The following is a 16,291-nucleotide window of genomic DNA, read 5'->3' as shown; positions in this document are numbered from 1 at the left end:
TCTATCAGAAAAAATAAATGTAAAGAAGTGGGTGGATTTATCTGGAACAAGCACCAATGAAATGAAATTCTGTAATATGCTAGTGCATGGACACGACGAGTACATCTGAGTATTCCATGCGTCATGAGTAGGACACGACCACGTGGTCGGTCAACGAGGATGTGACGCAGCAAACGCACCTCTCTTCTGCTCACACCAAGCACGATGCTTTATCACTTAATCAAGTCGGTCAGTGTTAAACACCCTTTAAACGGGTTTTTTTTTTTTGTTTAATAATTTCCACAATCTGTTTTCCACAGAATCAGAATCAGCCCACCGTGAAACATCAGGTGTTAAAACCGTGTTGGAAGGCCGAGCAGGAAGATCCTGACATCACAGAACGTCAGGAGTAAAGGTGAGTAAACAGCCGCCGTGAGACACTTTAACGCCCCGATCGATTGGAAGAGTTGACCAGACGTGGCTGCTTCTGGGTACAAGGCGTTTAGCAAGCTTTTTATATCAGCTGTAAATTCATTGTCCGGAAAAAGTGGCCAAAGAGAGAGGAACAATTAGCCCGCGAGGACCAACGCCGTCCGTCGATGTGTCGATGATGTGTCAGGGAGGGGCATGAGCATCCGACACGCCGTTCGGACTCCCGGTCCTCCCGGTGGAAGGTTTCTGGAGGATGGATTGTTCAACGGCTGCGAGGACGGTGAGATTTCTGCTCCTCCGTGTGACGCCGGCAGCGCTAAGAGGACATCCCTTATGGATGTATCTATCACGGTGGCGAATCCCAGTGGAGCGTTTACTTCCTGTTTTGTGTCTGTAGTGACTCTGCTCCCACCAGAATCCTCACGGAGAGAAGAACTGCCAAACAAAAGGCTCGCTAATGTGGCTGAAGCCGCTCTCTTCTTCTGCTGCTTCTAAATGCAGCGCTGCTTTGTGAGGGAGAAGACTTTAACCCAAGACGAAGAAAGCATCAGATTATCCGTTTCTAAATATAACCCCACCCAGTCTCACGGAGCGTTGAGCAGCACCGGGCCAAATTTCACAGAAGTGAGGCGGAAATTCTTCATCCAGCGTTTCTGTTGTTACGTAAGGGTCAACTCGTTGTGTCTCTACCTCAGAGGCGTTGTGCTGCTTCGTTGGATGTTATATAAACGCTTTCTCATAGCCGATCAGAACCGGCGTCGCCTGTCGGAGGAGCTGCTCTACATGGTGTGATGTCACTGAATGGCATGCGGCCGCCGAGATCAGAGCAGACTGCTTGTGGATAGGCACTTAGCCTCGTTAGCTACAGCATCACTAGTTGCGGCGTGGCTAGCTGTAGCATCGTTGGCTACAGCATCACTAGTTGCAGCATGGCTAGCTGTAACATTGTAAACTGCGGCATGGCTAGTTGTAGCATTGTTAAATGCTGCAGCATTATTAGCTGTAGCATAGCTAGCTGTAACATTGTAAACTGTGGCATGGCTAGCTGTAGCATTGTTGGCTACAGCATGGGTAGTTGTAGCATGGCTAGCTGTAGCATGGCTAGCTGTAGCATTGTTGGCTACAGCATGGCTAGCTGTAGCATGGCTAGCTGTAGCATTGTTGGCTACAGCATGAAGAGGAGTTTGTCAACCACACTAATACATTCAGAATGTAAACACGTCATCCAACAGGAAATGACCTTTTGAAATCAGTCACAAGGTGTTTGGCATTTCCTGTCACGAGGCTCCTGGTGGTCTTTCATCGGTGTGTTTTTCTGTTCTTTATTCCTTTTTCTTTGTATTGATTAAATTGACAGGTTTGTGTCACATTGAACCGGCTGATTGATCCCACCCTCCAGCTGGGATTGGCAGGTGAGGGTGGGGCTATTTCCGGGTCACTCATGCATCAAACAGCTGAAGAACCCCGGAGAGCACGGACCTGTTATTACCTGTTATTACCTGTTATTACCTGTTATTACCTGTCATTAGGGGACATATTAGCCAATAGAGAGGAACCTCTGGATCCCCGTGCAGCTGCTTTCTCACTCCTCCCCATCTCTCGCTCTCTCTCCCCTCTCTCGCTCTCCCTCCCTCTCCCCATCTCTCTCTCCCTCACCCCCATCTCTTTATCTCTCTCCCCACCTCTCTCGCTCGCTCTCTCCCCTCCCCCTCTCTCTCCCCCATCTCTCTATCTCTCTCTCGCTCTCTCTCCCCATCTCTCTCCCCCATCTCTCTCTCCTCCCCCTCTCTCTCCGATCTCTCTATCTCTCTCGTTCTCTCTCTCCCCATCACTCTCTCTCTCCTCCCCCATCTCTCTCTCCCTATCTCTCCCCCCCATCTCTCTCCCTATCTCTCTCTCCCCTCCCCCCTCCCTATCTCTCTCCCCCCCCCCCCCCCCCTCCCCCATCTCTACCCCCTATCTCTCTCTCTCTCTCTCTATCTCTCTCTCCTCCCCCATCTCTCTCTCCCTATCTCTCTCTCTCCCTATCTCTCCCCCCCCCCATCTCTCTCTCCCTATCTCTCCTCCCTATCTCTCTCTCCCCCCCCCCCTCCCCCATCTCTCCCCCCTATCTCTCTCTCTCTCTCTCTATCTCTCTCTCCTCCCCCATCTCTCTCTCCCTATCTCTCTCTCCCCCTATCTCTCCCCCCTCCCTCCCTCCCTCCCTCCCTCCCGCTACTGTTTTAAAGTCTCTCCCAGACTTGGGCTCGCGCGTTACTTCCTGGACGCACAGCGGAACGGAACGCTTCCAGCGCGGCTCCTCCACCAGCACCGACTCTCCGGTCTCCACGTACCCGACGAGCGCTGCCTCCGACACCGCAGCCTCAGCACCGACGACGCGCTGCGCGGACCGCCGCATCCCGCACCCAGCAGCAGCCGAGAACCTGGACTATCAGCGGGATCTGTGGACGGGGAGACGCACCGCTGGACCTCTGAAGAACCCCCGCCCTCCACCGGGTCCGGTCTCCGGTCTCCGGCGCTGCTTTCCACGCAGCGAACGGGAGAAACTCAACAGTTGTTGCCGCTGATTGTTTGCATGTCGACGTGCGCATCTCGGCCATGTGGGGGCTACCGCAACCGCGTCGCCGCTGCCGGTGGATCTGCTCCGTGCTTGTCCCAGCTGTCCTGCTCCTCCGGGTCGATTGTCATCCCGGTAAGTCCCGTCCCCTCTAAAGCCACACGCTGTCTTTCCTTGTCCGTGAACGTGTCGCTGATTTTCTGCGTGACGTTAACGTAAATCCCGTCATCGATGTCCTTTATCGGGATGGGAATATCGCGCCGAGGGGGGGGGGGGGGCTTGACGCGCTTCCCCGGTACCGGCATTTGGTGGAAGGATTTTTTATTTGTATTCTATTTATGTCTCCGGATCCAGCTCAAGTGGCTTCATCGTACCGGGCCGGGTTCTGGTCGGGCTCGGTGTTTGGGTCAGCCGGTGGCGCGTACAGCGCAGCGCACGGTGCGGGACAGCAGAGCCGTGAAGCTCCCGCACACAACCGCAAACACGGCAGCTGCGGTTTGCATGAGAGCCCGGAACCGGTCCGGACCCGTGAGGATGTGGGTCCGGCTGGAAGCTCCGCGTCTGATCTCTGCCGTTAAAATAAGAAAACTGGACCCTCCAAACAAAAAAAATGTCCTGCTTCACATTAAAGAACGGTTCTGGTCCTGGTTCTGGTTCAGGAACATGACGTCATCCTGTTTGAACACGTCAAACTTCATCCAGATGATAAGCTCATCCAGAGTCAGACCCAAACACCATTCACATCACACATCTGGTTCTTGTTGGATCTGACCCGTCCGATCTCAGGTCGGTGGAGCCGCGGGGTTCCTAGGATCTGTTCAAAATGGACGGCAGAGCCGAGATCCGGGCCAGAACCCCGTCAGAGTTCTACCGGAGCAACGCGTTCATGTAGACTTGAAGTCTGTCGCTCTTCCTCCTTTAATCGGACCGGATCCTGGACGCGGAGCCTCCCGGCTCGCCGTCCAGCGGTCCGGACTCACGCCGGATCTCCAAGTGGCGAGGAAGCAGCAGGACGTAGCCGTCGGACCTCAGAGGTTAATGCTCACTGCTAAGTCAGAAGTTCTGATCAGACCGAAGCCGGGATGGAGACACGGCTGATGAAGATGATGATGATGATGGATGGATGGATGGACGTATGTGGAGGACGGACGGATGTCTTTGTGGCTGCTGATGGAAGATGATGAACGTTAATCTGACCTCCGTAAATATTTATGTAAATATCTGTAGATGAAATCGTCTCTGATCCTTAAACCGGAATAATGTGAGTCCAGTCGGACACTCGGAGGCCCAGAAGAGAGCTCAGTCTCCTCCTACTCCTCCTCCTCCTCCTCCTGCTCCTCCTCCTGCTCCTCCTCCTCTCTGGGCCGGTGGAGTCGAAGAAAGAAAAAAAAAATCAGATTTCAGATTTGGGTCGAGCGATCTTTTCCATGCTGCTGCAGGATTAACGTGGGATCCTCCGGAACACTCGGTTCTGTTGTTCCGGTACCTGTAAAGGTGGATGAGAGACCCCGGTCGGACCCTGCAGCCTCGTCTCCTCCTGCTCCTCGACGAGACCACATGCTGCCGGCTCCCGGCGAGGCTGAGGAGGTTGAGCGTGCGCCTCCTCATCCTCACGCTCCTCAGTAATAATCCAGCTCTGGAGAGCACCAGGGAAGCCTGAGCCCGGTTTCGCCCCCGGGCCTCCTGCATGCATGCAGCCCTGCTCTCCTGGACCCCCCCTCCAGTGGGACGGTACCGGGAAGGCTTCTGGTACCGGATCGTGTAAACGCACACGCGTTTTAAGTCGTGCTGCAGTCCGTGGTTTCGTCTGCGTCCATGTTTCTGATGTACCGGTTCTGACGTCAGGAAGGAGGTTCTGAGGTTCTGAGGTTCTGCGTGAGAAACGACAGAGAATATTTGGATTAACTCACATTCAGGATAAGAATGTGAGTTAATCCACGCTCTTTACAGTTAAAGAGCGTGGATACCATTAAATTCCAGTTCCCTGGACCGGGTCCGGACTCAGGTCCAGACTCAGGCCTCCGACACCTACCTGCCCGGGCGGCGGCCTCTGACACCTATTGGGGCGGCGGCCTCTGACACCTATTGGGGCGGCGGCCTCTGACACCTATTGGGGCGGCGGCCTCTGACACCTATTGGGGCGGCGGCCTCTGACACCTACCTGTTGGGGCGGCGGCCTCTGACACCTATTGGGGCGGCGGCCTCTGACACCTATTGGGGCGTCGGCCTCTGACACCTATTGGGGCGGCGGCCTCTGACACCTATTGGGGCGGCGGCCTCTGACACCTACCTGTTGGGGCGGCGGCCTCTGACACCTATTGGGGCGGCGGCCTCTGACACCTATTGGGGCGGCGGCCTCTGACACCTATTGGGGCGTCGGCCTCTGACACCTATTGGGGCGTCGGCCTCTGACACCTATTGGGGCGTTGGCCTCTGACACCTACCTGCCGGGGCGGCGGTCTCCCGGTGGCGTTGCTTTTCCTCTTCTGGGCGGCCTGGAGGCGTCGCCCCGTCACGGCGCTGCTCCTCAGCCGCAGGTTACCCAAAAAGAGGAGAACGAGGGAGAACAGAACAGAGGAAGATGATGATGATGGTGTTGCTGGCAGGATGCTGACTGATTCAGTGGGGGGGGGGGGGTCAGTCCTCAGTCGCCATCATCATCATCCTCATCCTCATCTCTGAGCTATCATCGTCCTCACGCCTGGTTGCTTTATCAGCGGGTACGGGGTCGCCGCCGCCCCCACCTCACCTTAATAGATTGATTAAAAGATACCCGGTTGTGTTTGTGTGTGGATGGAGGCGGGGGGGGGCGCCTCGGCGCCGCCGCCTCGCCATCGGCGGAGGAAGCGCGGCCTCCATTGTGTTTTAGAACGATGCTGCTTTGCTGCACAAAGAGGAAACTTAAGATAAATGGCAGCGATAGCGGGAACGACGGCGGCCGGGATATTAACGGACTCTAATGATATCTCCGAGGACGGATCCCGGCGACGCCTCCATCAGCGGCTCCGCTCAGCCGAGCGCCGCCGGCTTTTTAATCTGTTTCTTATCGGGTTGTTTTTTTTTTTGCTCTGCATCTCAGGTTGGAAAGGGAGAGCAGTGCCTCCTTCTCCTCCTCCTCCTCATCCTTCTGCTCCTCCATCATCTTGTTGATCAAGTCCGCTGCCTGATTCTTTGGAGGAGGGAGGAGTCGCCCTCCATTTTCTGGGAGGTGCTTCCTGAACGTCAGCTCAGACGGGCCTGCTCCTCTTAAACCGACCACGCTTCACCCCGCTCCTCCTGCTTCGGGCTTCGCCTCCTTCCCTCTTAGATTAACACGCCCTGCTCCTAATGGAGGCGGGACGGGTTCAGGGGGACCATCAGAGTCCGGATCGGACCCCCATCTTTGAGGCTTTCTTTGGGCTCCTGCTTTCTGGGGAGGAAACTGTGGAGTCTTTTCCTGTCCTCTGGTCCTCTGGGAGCCGAGGTCAAGCAGCCAATCCCACGCGTTGTTTTTGCTCTTTGACCCCGGCGCGTTAAAGGAGGCCGGGCTAACGGGCTGTCTCAGTCTGATGACGGCACCAAACAAACAGCGGGAGGTGGGGGGGGGGGACGCCAAACCTGTCCCGTAGATCTAAAGCCACCAGGTGTTCCTGACAGGGAGGCGGCTGACGGATGCCGGACGGCGCTATTGGTCCCTCCTCCTCTTCGGCTTCAGACACTGTTCTTTTGTCAGACCCGATCGGCGGCCGTCGTCTCCGGCCGCTGACAGCTCGCCGATACGCCGGTGAAAGGTGTGGATGGGGAGGGGGGGGGGGGGGGGTTCCTGCCGTTTCCCACGCCGCTCCATCGCTCATCCCGGCTGATGGAGGAGGGGAAGCTGCTCCCTCGGGAAGTGGAGGGGACGCCTTATCGGGTGTCTCCGGCTCGCTCCTCCTTTACCACGTGTGGTTTGTCCCCCCTTAGTTTGTCTTCCAGGAACGATTCCGTCTGTCTGACATCCGATCAGGATGAAAATGGAACTCCGGCCTGAGATCTTAATTCTCCAAGCTTTTTCTCTTCCCCTTTTTGTTTCTCTGCCCCCCCCCCTCCTCCCTCCCCCTGGTTTATCCCCTCTTTATCAACATACTTCCATAAATGTGGATTATTTTTCTGAACAGCCTGAAATAATGGCTGATATTAAATCCCGTCTCTCCATACAAAGGAAAAATGAATGCGCCTGTCTCTCTCTCTGTCTGTCTCTCTCTCTATCTATGTGTCTCTTTGTCTGTCTCCCTGTCTCTCTGTCTGTCTCCCTTCCTCTTTACCTCTTTACATTTGCTTGACATCTTCCTTCAGAGTCTTTAATGAATTAAGTGATAAAGATTAGGATTCAGGGTGAATCTCAAAGTCGCCATGGCGACGCAAGGCGCCGAGGACGGATGAGGACACCTTTTAAAAGCTCCTCCCTGGGTGTTAATGAGGAAATAAATATGATATCACCGTTTTATGGAGATGAACGGCGGCCGTTGGCTCCGGTGGTGAGAGGAAACCAAACTGTGTTTATTTCCAGCCTGGATCTTCTTCTGTGGTTTTGGTTCCCTGGGATAATCATTCACTCGGAGGGTTAACTGCTGGACTCGCCTTCATCGGCAGGGAGCGGTAAGACGGGAGCAACAACAGGGATCCGCCTACTTTACAGCTCATAGCAACATGCTAGTATTTTATAGAGGTGGGGCCTTACGACAGGTTATAACAGGTAATAGTTGGGGTTCCAACGTCGGATGTTCAGTCGTTTCCAGTATCCGTCCTTAATTCTTGACTGATTTGATCAATCAGGTTGCTGGACGATGTCTTGTTGTCCCGGTTGCTGGACGATGTCTTGTTGTCCCGGTTGCTGGACGATGTCTTGTTGTCCCGGTTGCTGGACGATGTCTTGTTTTCCCGGTTGCTGGACGATGTCTTGTTGTCCCGGTTGCTGGACGATGTCTTGTTTTCCCGGTTGCTGGACGATGTCTTGTTGTCCCGGTTGCTGGACGATGTCTTGTTGTCCCGGTTGCTGGACGATGTCTTGTTGTCCCGGTTGCTGGACGATGTCTTGTTGTCCCGGTTGCTGGACGATGTCTTGTCCCGGTTGCTGGACGATGTCTTGTTGTCCCGGTTGCTGGACGATGTCTTGTCCCGGTTGCTGGACGATGTCTTGTTGTCCTGGTTGCTGGATTGAGTTTCGCTGCGCAGATCTCCGGGTGTGTTTGAATTATCACCAGCATTGATTCGTACGGATTCTGTTAGCACTCAGTCAGACCGCTGAAGTGAACGCTCATCCATCAAATGCTCCCACTCCTTAAATTAATTTTGCCCCCCCCCTGCTACTCCCCTTCCAATCCCACATAAGCAGCTTCCAAACAAGACTCATTCCGTGCTCGCCGGTCTCACAGCTGCACCATGACCAAACATTTACAAAGGCAGCGCCCATGTTCTCCTCGCCCCCCCATCAGATCCAGGTTTCACCGGTTCTGATGAACTCTAAGAACTGGTTCTGGTTGAGGTTCCTTTCCTCCAGCTGAACTTCCTGTGATGCGACAGAAAGTGGTGAATAAAGCATCCCTAAAGTCAATCGTTCAGGCTGGAATGAGGATTCAGGATCTCAGTGGAGGTTGTTAAAGGGTTGATGGCGAGTGTCCCGGGCTGATCCAGCTCCCCCCCCCTCTTTGAAGGCAGTGAATAAAGAAGAGGAATAAAGACGAGATGCCAGGAAGTGTTGTGTCACACGGAACCCAGAACAGAGCGCCGTTCTCATTAAATTCCTGCAGCGCCGTTGGTTTTTCCACTTTAATGCTTGGGAGATGTTAACTTCCTCCACAGAGGGGGAGGGATAGGACCACGGGTGGGGGGGGGGGACCTTAAACAGCAACTCCTCTTTCTTCTTCTTCTCTGCTGACTCCTCTCAGCCTCTGGTGCTCCGTCCTCCTGGAGGCGTCTCCTGCTCTAACCTCACCTCTCTGCTTCCAGGGGGGGGCAACGTCCCAGTAGGATCCTGGTAATGGTTATTAATGTATGCAGGATCTCTGAAGGACTCTGGGCAGGTTAACTACACCCCCATAGCTCCGCCCATAACTGCTCAGTAGATGTTGTTGGGGTTTTTTTTGGGGGGGGGGGGGCGTTCTTGTCTATTATTGAAGGATACTGAACGATGGATGGAGGATTGATCCGCCTTCGTTCTCAGGAGGTCCGAGGCTCGGTTTAGGAGTTCATGCCCCCCCCCCCCCACCCCGCGTCCCACTGGACGTCCAGTCTCAGTTGCCTTCACTCTTTTGTCTCCATCTCTATCTGTTGTTCTCTTTCTATTATTCCTAAAGAATAACCTCCTCGGCGTCGCCCCTCCTCCTCCTCCTCCTCCTCCTCCTCCCGCTGGGACTCTCCTCCGCTTCCAGGCATTAGCCGTGATTGGACGAAGGAGGGGAGCCTGGATTGGATAAAGTCTGCCTCCATTGCTCACTAGCTAGACAAGCGGCCGTGTTCCACCTGAGACGTCTTTAGATTTACGCCGCTCGCCGCGGCCATCTTTCTTCCGTTAATCACCCCGGGGCTGGGCGCTCCAACTCGCCGTGTCCCCGGACCGATGGATGACCTGCAGGGGGAAATGGAATGGAAAGCAGCCAAGCCCGACGCTCCGGCGGCTCCTTCTAGGTCCAGACGGAGAGAACGAACAGCGCAGCAGAGTAATTCAGCACCGGAGGCCAGGAAGCAGCTGAGTCAGAGCCCGTTGTAAAAACACTGATCCCAACAAACTCCCATTTGTTCCAGGTCCGGAATCTGTTGGTCAACTTTGGTGAATTAGCTGAGTTTGGGAGTCGTCCCCTCCTCTGCTTCCGAGCCGCGAGCGCCGGCAGCGACTCATTATAAAGACGACGAGACCTCTAGAAGCAACGGCAATCACCGGGAGCCGGAGGCGGAGCAGATGCATCCATCAGCTCCCCGAGCTCCTCCCACTGTTCAGACAACGACTATTCAATACTTAATTAACAGTGGAAAACATTTAGACACGGGACGATGTGGTTAGTGACTTATGCGATCAATAAACTGATCATTTAAATGCCCCAGGCTAATTTGATTTCTTCTTCTTTGTCTTCACCATCGACCAAATCTCTCCCCGCTGGAGGAGCGCTCTGGTTTTACTGGACCGTTGGCTGTCGTTAGCATTGCTAATTTGCTAGACCCTGGATGATCTGTCTCTGTAGACAACACACACACAGGTCCACCCCAGGATCTTTGGCAACCCCCCCTTCTGGCCCCCTATGATGGACTTCTGGAGGCGAGCCTCTGAACCTGATGCGGCGAGGCGGCTGGCGAGGCAACCAGAAGTAGGATCTAATTAGCGTTAAAGCGGGGCGCCCCGCTTCAGCCAGCAACATCATCTCCGGGCCTATTAGCCAAAATTAGCTCAGGCTTTGTAAACACAGTCGCTCACAGGCTCCTCAGTCACATCGTGAGCCTCCTTTTCCACACTCCTCCTCGCTTTGTTTCAACTTTTAGGAGGTGGGAACCAGGAGGCGTGGCGTGTCAGCTCATTGAGGTGGAGCTTTCTTTCGACCTGCTTTATTTTGTTTGCCGCATGAGTCGCGCCAAATCTGAGGTCCCTGTTGGAGGTGAAACAGGGTTTGTCCATTTTGATGCGTGTCGGGGGGTGGGGGGGGGGGGTGTTGGGTTTTAGCTGCCCTGGTAACACAATATCGTCACTTTGGACTTTGCAGCACGGAAACCGAATCACAGCTTTAGTATCTGGGAAGCGGAACCACAGCCACGCTCTGTTCTGCATTGTTTGCTCTGGAGGGTTCAGACCCGCAACAGAGGCGCGGCTTAAATGTTGTGACATCACACTCCTTGGAGCGGCGTTTTCCCTGTTTGTCAGCGTCCATCTCTCCGGCGGCTCAGAGTCATTATTACAACGATTATCGCAGCGGCGGGAACCACGACTCCATTTTGGTAGCCATGGTAACCAGGGCGTTAAGGACGGATGACCCCCTCCCACACACACACACGCATGGGGTCGTGAGGCTGTTCGCCGTTTGTTTCCTGTGTGTTTGTGGGTTTTATTTGAGTCGCGCCGTAACAGGAAGTGACTCTGGACTCTGACGGTTGCCAGCAGGATACGGAGTTAATCCCGATGCGGCGGAGGAGGCCGTCTTATCAGCTGAAACATACGGATGTTGCCAGGTGTGTCTTTATTGTTGTGATCCATTCTGTTTTGCGGGTTTAAAAGTGCGACGCACGGCTGCGGCTCGGCGCCAAGGTGCACGGACCCTGCGTCCCGTTTTGCTGTGAAATCACCTGTTTGATCGCCGAGGGCTGGATTTAAGACGCTATCTCAGATGGGAGTCGAGCTGTAGCAGCAAATCAAAGCATCCTCCCCTCCCAGGAGGAGGTGGGGGGAGGGGGTCTGGAAGGCCTTATCAGGCTGCCTCAAACTTGGCCCGCCACCGCCACCCGGGCAGCCCGGCGCTGCTTTGAAAGCCCTTTCTGATGTTGGAGCTGCTCTGAGCTGCTGATGGCGGCGGCGACTGGCGAGTGCTGATACTCCCCTTCGCTGAGGAATTATTTTCATAGCGAGGTTTTTGAATGCCGCCCACGCCGGCGTCCTATTTCTGAATCGATTGATCCGCAGCGCGGCCGTTTTAATCTAACTTTATAAAGTCACAAAAGGTGCAGGAGAAATAACTTTTGGAATAATTTTATCCATCCGTACTGAAGGAATTCAATTATATAGTATAATAATTGTGTTTGTCTTCTAATACCATGAAAGAATTCAACCAATCAGAGTTCATGTCCATTGGGCTGGGTGGAGGCTGTCGACCAATCAGAGACCGTGCTCGTCACGTCTTATTTGGATAATAATGAAAACAGAATGTCTTCAGCTTTTTATTTATTCCATTTATTTTCTTGGATGAAGCTAACGCTAACATGCGTCGCTGCGCTGAATCTTGTATTATGGGATGTTTTAACCGCAGACCTCATTAACGCGTCTTTACAGAACATTCACACGCCGAACAGCTTCGGCTCGGGTAAAAAAAGAAAAAAGAAAATCAGGACATCCTGTCATTTTTCCTGGCGAGGTCAAACATGAATTTGATTGTGGCGCTTACTCCAGCTAGCGAAGCGTCAAGCAGCTTCATGCTAAATCAGCAGGCGGCTAAATGTGATCACTTCTTCCTGTTGTTACGTCTCACGGGTTCGGTTTGATTCATGAGGATGGAGTGATGGAGAACAACAAAGGAATGACATTCAGCAGGAAGCGACAGGACGGGGCGCGAGCGAGCTCCAGCGGGCTAAAGATAATGGATGTGGATTGGATTAAATGGGCTGGGCGGAGAACATTAGCAGCGAGGTCAGCGCTACCATTGTAGCGTGAATCACTCCCTCCATTGTAATCTCTCTAATTAGGCCTCGCCACTGTTAGCCCCTCCCCCCACATCCACCCAACTCCCGTCCAAGGAGGACGGAGGGACGCCGGACAGCTCCGAGGAGGACATGAGGCATGCCCGGCTTCCTGGAGCAAAACCAATCACTATCATGATGCGCGCTGATCAGTGTGCAGATCAATCACCAAAAATATCCTGATCAACATCTGACGGGACGCAGGTGATTAAATAATCCATCATTAACTCGTTCAGTGCCAGCCGTTGACAGCTCTGCCGGCGGTTTTTGGGACGGGTATACTCGTTAAATAAAGTTTTGTGTTTTGAAGGATAGCTCCCGGTGGCTAGCTGGAGACCCGAGGTTGTGTTGTGCTGCGTCCTGCTGGGGTCCGGCAGGCCCGGCCGGATCCATCGTTTGGTCTTAGTGGCGACTTTAATCTGAGGCCGCCGGTCCCAGAGTTCTGACTTCTGATTACACAGCAGAAATGAAAGTAGATTGATTAGGCAGGATCCTTTCTTCTTCTGCTGAATGACGAGGTCAGCGGGAGATGGATCAGCTGATTATCGTTACTGATCAGCTGATCCAAGTCTATGGATCAGAACACTCTTGTCAGTGAACAGATTCCAGTGAGGGGAAGTTGCTCAGTTTTTGCTGTTGTGTGTTGTGTTGTCCTGTGTTGTTGTTGTTGTGTGTGTGTGTGTGTGCGCGCGACACACACTCAGACACATTAGTCCATATTAGAGCGGCTGTACACACAGATTGTGTTACAGCCGCTGCTGCATCAAGTCCATTTAAAGGTGGAATATACTTTTATTTCAGTCAGACAGCTTTTAGAGGTTATTGATTGGGGGGGGGGGGGGGGGATCCATCCAAGCTAATCGCTGCTACGACCCAGCAGCTACATTTCCTGGATTCCACTCATTAATGCGTTTTTCTCTCTTAGTGTAGCAGCCACCTCTGGACCCCCCACAGAGATCAGGCTTTAATTCCCTCACACCAGCGGACTTAGCAGTTAGCAGCTAAGAAAGCTGTAGATGTCTCCAGAGCATCTGATTGATGAGGAGGGGGCGGTTTGAGTTGCAGCTAGCATGAGCGTAATGAAACCAGGAAATGGGCGTGGTTTAGGCCTCAGGTCGTGTGACTATAGCCGCACTACATTGATGACTTTTTATTTGCGTTCAAACTTTTCCCTCCATTTTTTAACGCGACTAAAGAGCATCTTCATCTTCATCTCTCCTGTCCCGTAGCTGACCATGACCGGTCCTCCTCCTCCTCCTCCACGCCCCCTTCCTGTTCTTAGCGCCTCGTGGCGTTTATTCATCGCTGCCGTCACCTCCCCATCACCTCCTCTTCCTCCACCACCCATGAAATACTCTGCCAAAATGATCCGGAATCAATAGCTGAGACTGAATGAGCGTTGTGTCCGTGCTGTAACTCATTTTAATAGCGGGCGGAAGGCTCTGGATATGAGCAGCGCCTCCTTCTCCTCTTACTCTCCTTCCTCCTCCTCCCAAAAAGTATAAATCAGTGCTACAGCCACTTAATGCGTGCTCTTTGGAATTCCCTGTCGTCCCGTCGCTGGAACCGGACATAAAGCTGTAAATAAAGGCCCAGACGCTCTGACAAATGGCCCAGAATGCTTTGCAGACATTCTACTTCTGACAAGACATTTTAGCACGGAAGAGGGGGGGGGGGTTAGGGTTACTCTGATGAGTAACTGCTCAGTGAAACTTCAGGACCTTGTTTTAACACGAAGTTCTGATCCAACAAGAGCGTCCTTGTAGTTTTTGTGTTTCCTTTATCCCTCCGTCCTGACGGCAGCTGTCCGTCCATCTGTCCGTCCATCCGTCCGTTTCATAGAAAAGAAGGATTCACGGGATGAGGCTGCATTCGTGTCCCATGAGGGAAACGGCATGGAGTCACTGAAGCTGTCCAAACGTGCGGACAGGATAGTCTCTGCAAACAGAAACCGCCGACGGCTGCTGTTCTGAATATTGATGTGATGTGTCCGGGAGTCCAGGGGCTGATCCAGGTGGTCCGAGGCCCGCTGTGACTCTGTTCTTCATTGGCGGGCCTGTTGATTAAAACGGGTTTGATCCTGATTCCCGGGGGTTGGTGCTTAGACGGACGCCGCTGCACCTGGACCTGATTGGGTGCAGATGAAACGGGTGGAAATGAAAACTTGTAGTTCTCGCTTGAATTAAACTCAACAGAGCTCAAGTCGCTTTCTTCTGAACCGCTCGGAAGTTCTGAGAATATAAAAGTGCCGAGTGTAGAATGGAGCCGATCCAAACAAATTAGCCTTAAATGCTAACTGATGTGATGAACGTTGGCGCCTCCTCAGCCTGGCGCTGGTGAACGTTATCGGCTGCCATGAAGAATCAGAAGTTCGCCAAGTTAAAGTTGGAGCCTCGCTTAGCTAGCATGGCGCTAGCATGGCTAGCTAACAGGGACAGGCTGGCGCCGCTCACCAGCTTGTTCCCCTTCATTCCTCCCAGCCAGGCAGCTGCGCCTCCTCCTCGCGATGATTCAGACGCATAATCTCTGCGAATCGGCTCAGTATCGTGGGATTGGGTTCTGGTGCTGCCGGTGGAGCTTTGCTGGAAGCTGTGATCAATACTGGGGAGACGTGATTGTTATGGAAACCGAGCGGCATCAATAGCTGCAGCGCTAGCAGCAGCTGACAGGAGAAGGAGTCAGTGGACCGAGACAGAACTTTGTCTCAGTCGAGTCCTGGCGAGTCCTGGAACCGGTCCCGCCTCCAGAGGCGGACCTGACCCGAATCATTCGATGGATCCCCATTAGCTGATGCCGGGGCAACAGCTTGTCTTCCTGAGGTCCATATAAATGCATACTATATAAAAACACGCGGGCCTCCAGGACTCGATCCGCTTGTGTTGGCGTGTGCACACGGCGCCGTAATCCCAACACGCACTCTACAAACGCAGCGGTGGGTAAACACCAAGCGGGCGGAGGAGGAGGAGGGGGAGGAGGAGGAGGGAGGAGGGAGGCCGACCAGGAGCTGCTCCGCATCCCGGCGCTTCTCCTCGGAGCTCGGACCGCCGCCCAAGCCTTGTGGCGCCGCACGGAGGCGATCCGTAGGTTCCGAGTTATGTCAGCCGTAAAAGGCGCCGAACCAATGGCAGCTCAGAGAATCCGTCCGACTCACCCCCCCCCCACGCATCAGCTGCTCCAATCAGACGACAGCAAAATGTCAACCACCGTTCCCAGTAGGATTGAGATGGAAGAACTAAAGAATCAACTAAAGAATTATTCCGATTTAAAATCCTTCGGAGGATTAACGGATTAAATCAGCTGTAATGGTGAACAAGGTTTCCTCCAGGAAGTCAACGCGAGTAAGAAAAACTTGGAACGTTCATGCAGGAGGATGAAAAGCAGTCGTGTGCTTTTCATCTGCATCTTATTGCCCAATGGGAAGAGGAGGATGCAAAGGACAGGGTGAAGTGGAGACGGTGGATTTGCTTTGACAACCCCTCACGGGACAAGAGGACAGTCCAGTCGTAGTCTCTCTCTCTCTCTCTCTGTGTGTGTCTCTGACTCTTTTCTGTCCATCTTAACTAGCTGGACTAAAACAGAGACTAACGAGTCCTTTAACTGTCCCTTCATGTTGACGTCTTAACTCGGCTGTTGGACACAGGATTAAGGCTCTTGTCTGATTGGCCGGTTCTAGCTGGTTTCATTCGATCAATCAGAGTATTAATTAATCAGGATGAAAGGGCTTGATGACGGTGTCCCGAGTGATTCCAGAGTTTGTTCTGCTGGCAGCATTCCTTAGTCTTAGGATAAAGGACGGCGAGGAGCAGCAATCCGTCCCGCCTCTAAAGTGCAGCTGCTCTCCAAGCGTTTGTCTTCCTGTGGGCCGCCATTGACCTGCTGATTGATGCTAATGGCTATTTGCATTTGCTTCGGCAGCACTCCGACAAAAGCCAG

The 16,291-nt window shown here is 53.4% G+C and overlaps 1 protein-coding gene across 1 annotated transcript in view; it reads left to right on the top strand.

Moving 5' to 3' along the window:
* Positions 1-3,009: 3,009 nt before the first annotated feature.
* The window catches only part of LOC137898344 (receptor-type tyrosine-protein phosphatase gamma-like), a 104,235-nt gene continuing 90,953 nt past the window's right edge, over positions 3,010-16,291 (top strand). The window contains exon 1 of the mRNA XM_068742370.1: positions 3,010-3,103. Within this exon, the coding sequence (XP_068598471.1) occupies positions 3,010-3,103 (94 nt within the window). The remainder of the gene's footprint in view (positions 3,104-16,291) is intronic.

The sequence above is a fragment of the Brachionichthys hirsutus genome, chromosome 8, assembly GCF_040956055.1.
Source record: "Brachionichthys hirsutus isolate HB-005 chromosome 8, CSIRO-AGI_Bhir_v1, whole genome shotgun sequence".
NCBI classification, from domain to species: domain Eukaryota; kingdom Metazoa; phylum Chordata; class Actinopteri; order Lophiiformes; family Brachionichthyidae; genus Brachionichthys; species Brachionichthys hirsutus.
The sequence above is the reverse complement of the archived record's forward strand: the minus strand, read 5'-3'. Positions and strand labels throughout refer to the sequence as shown.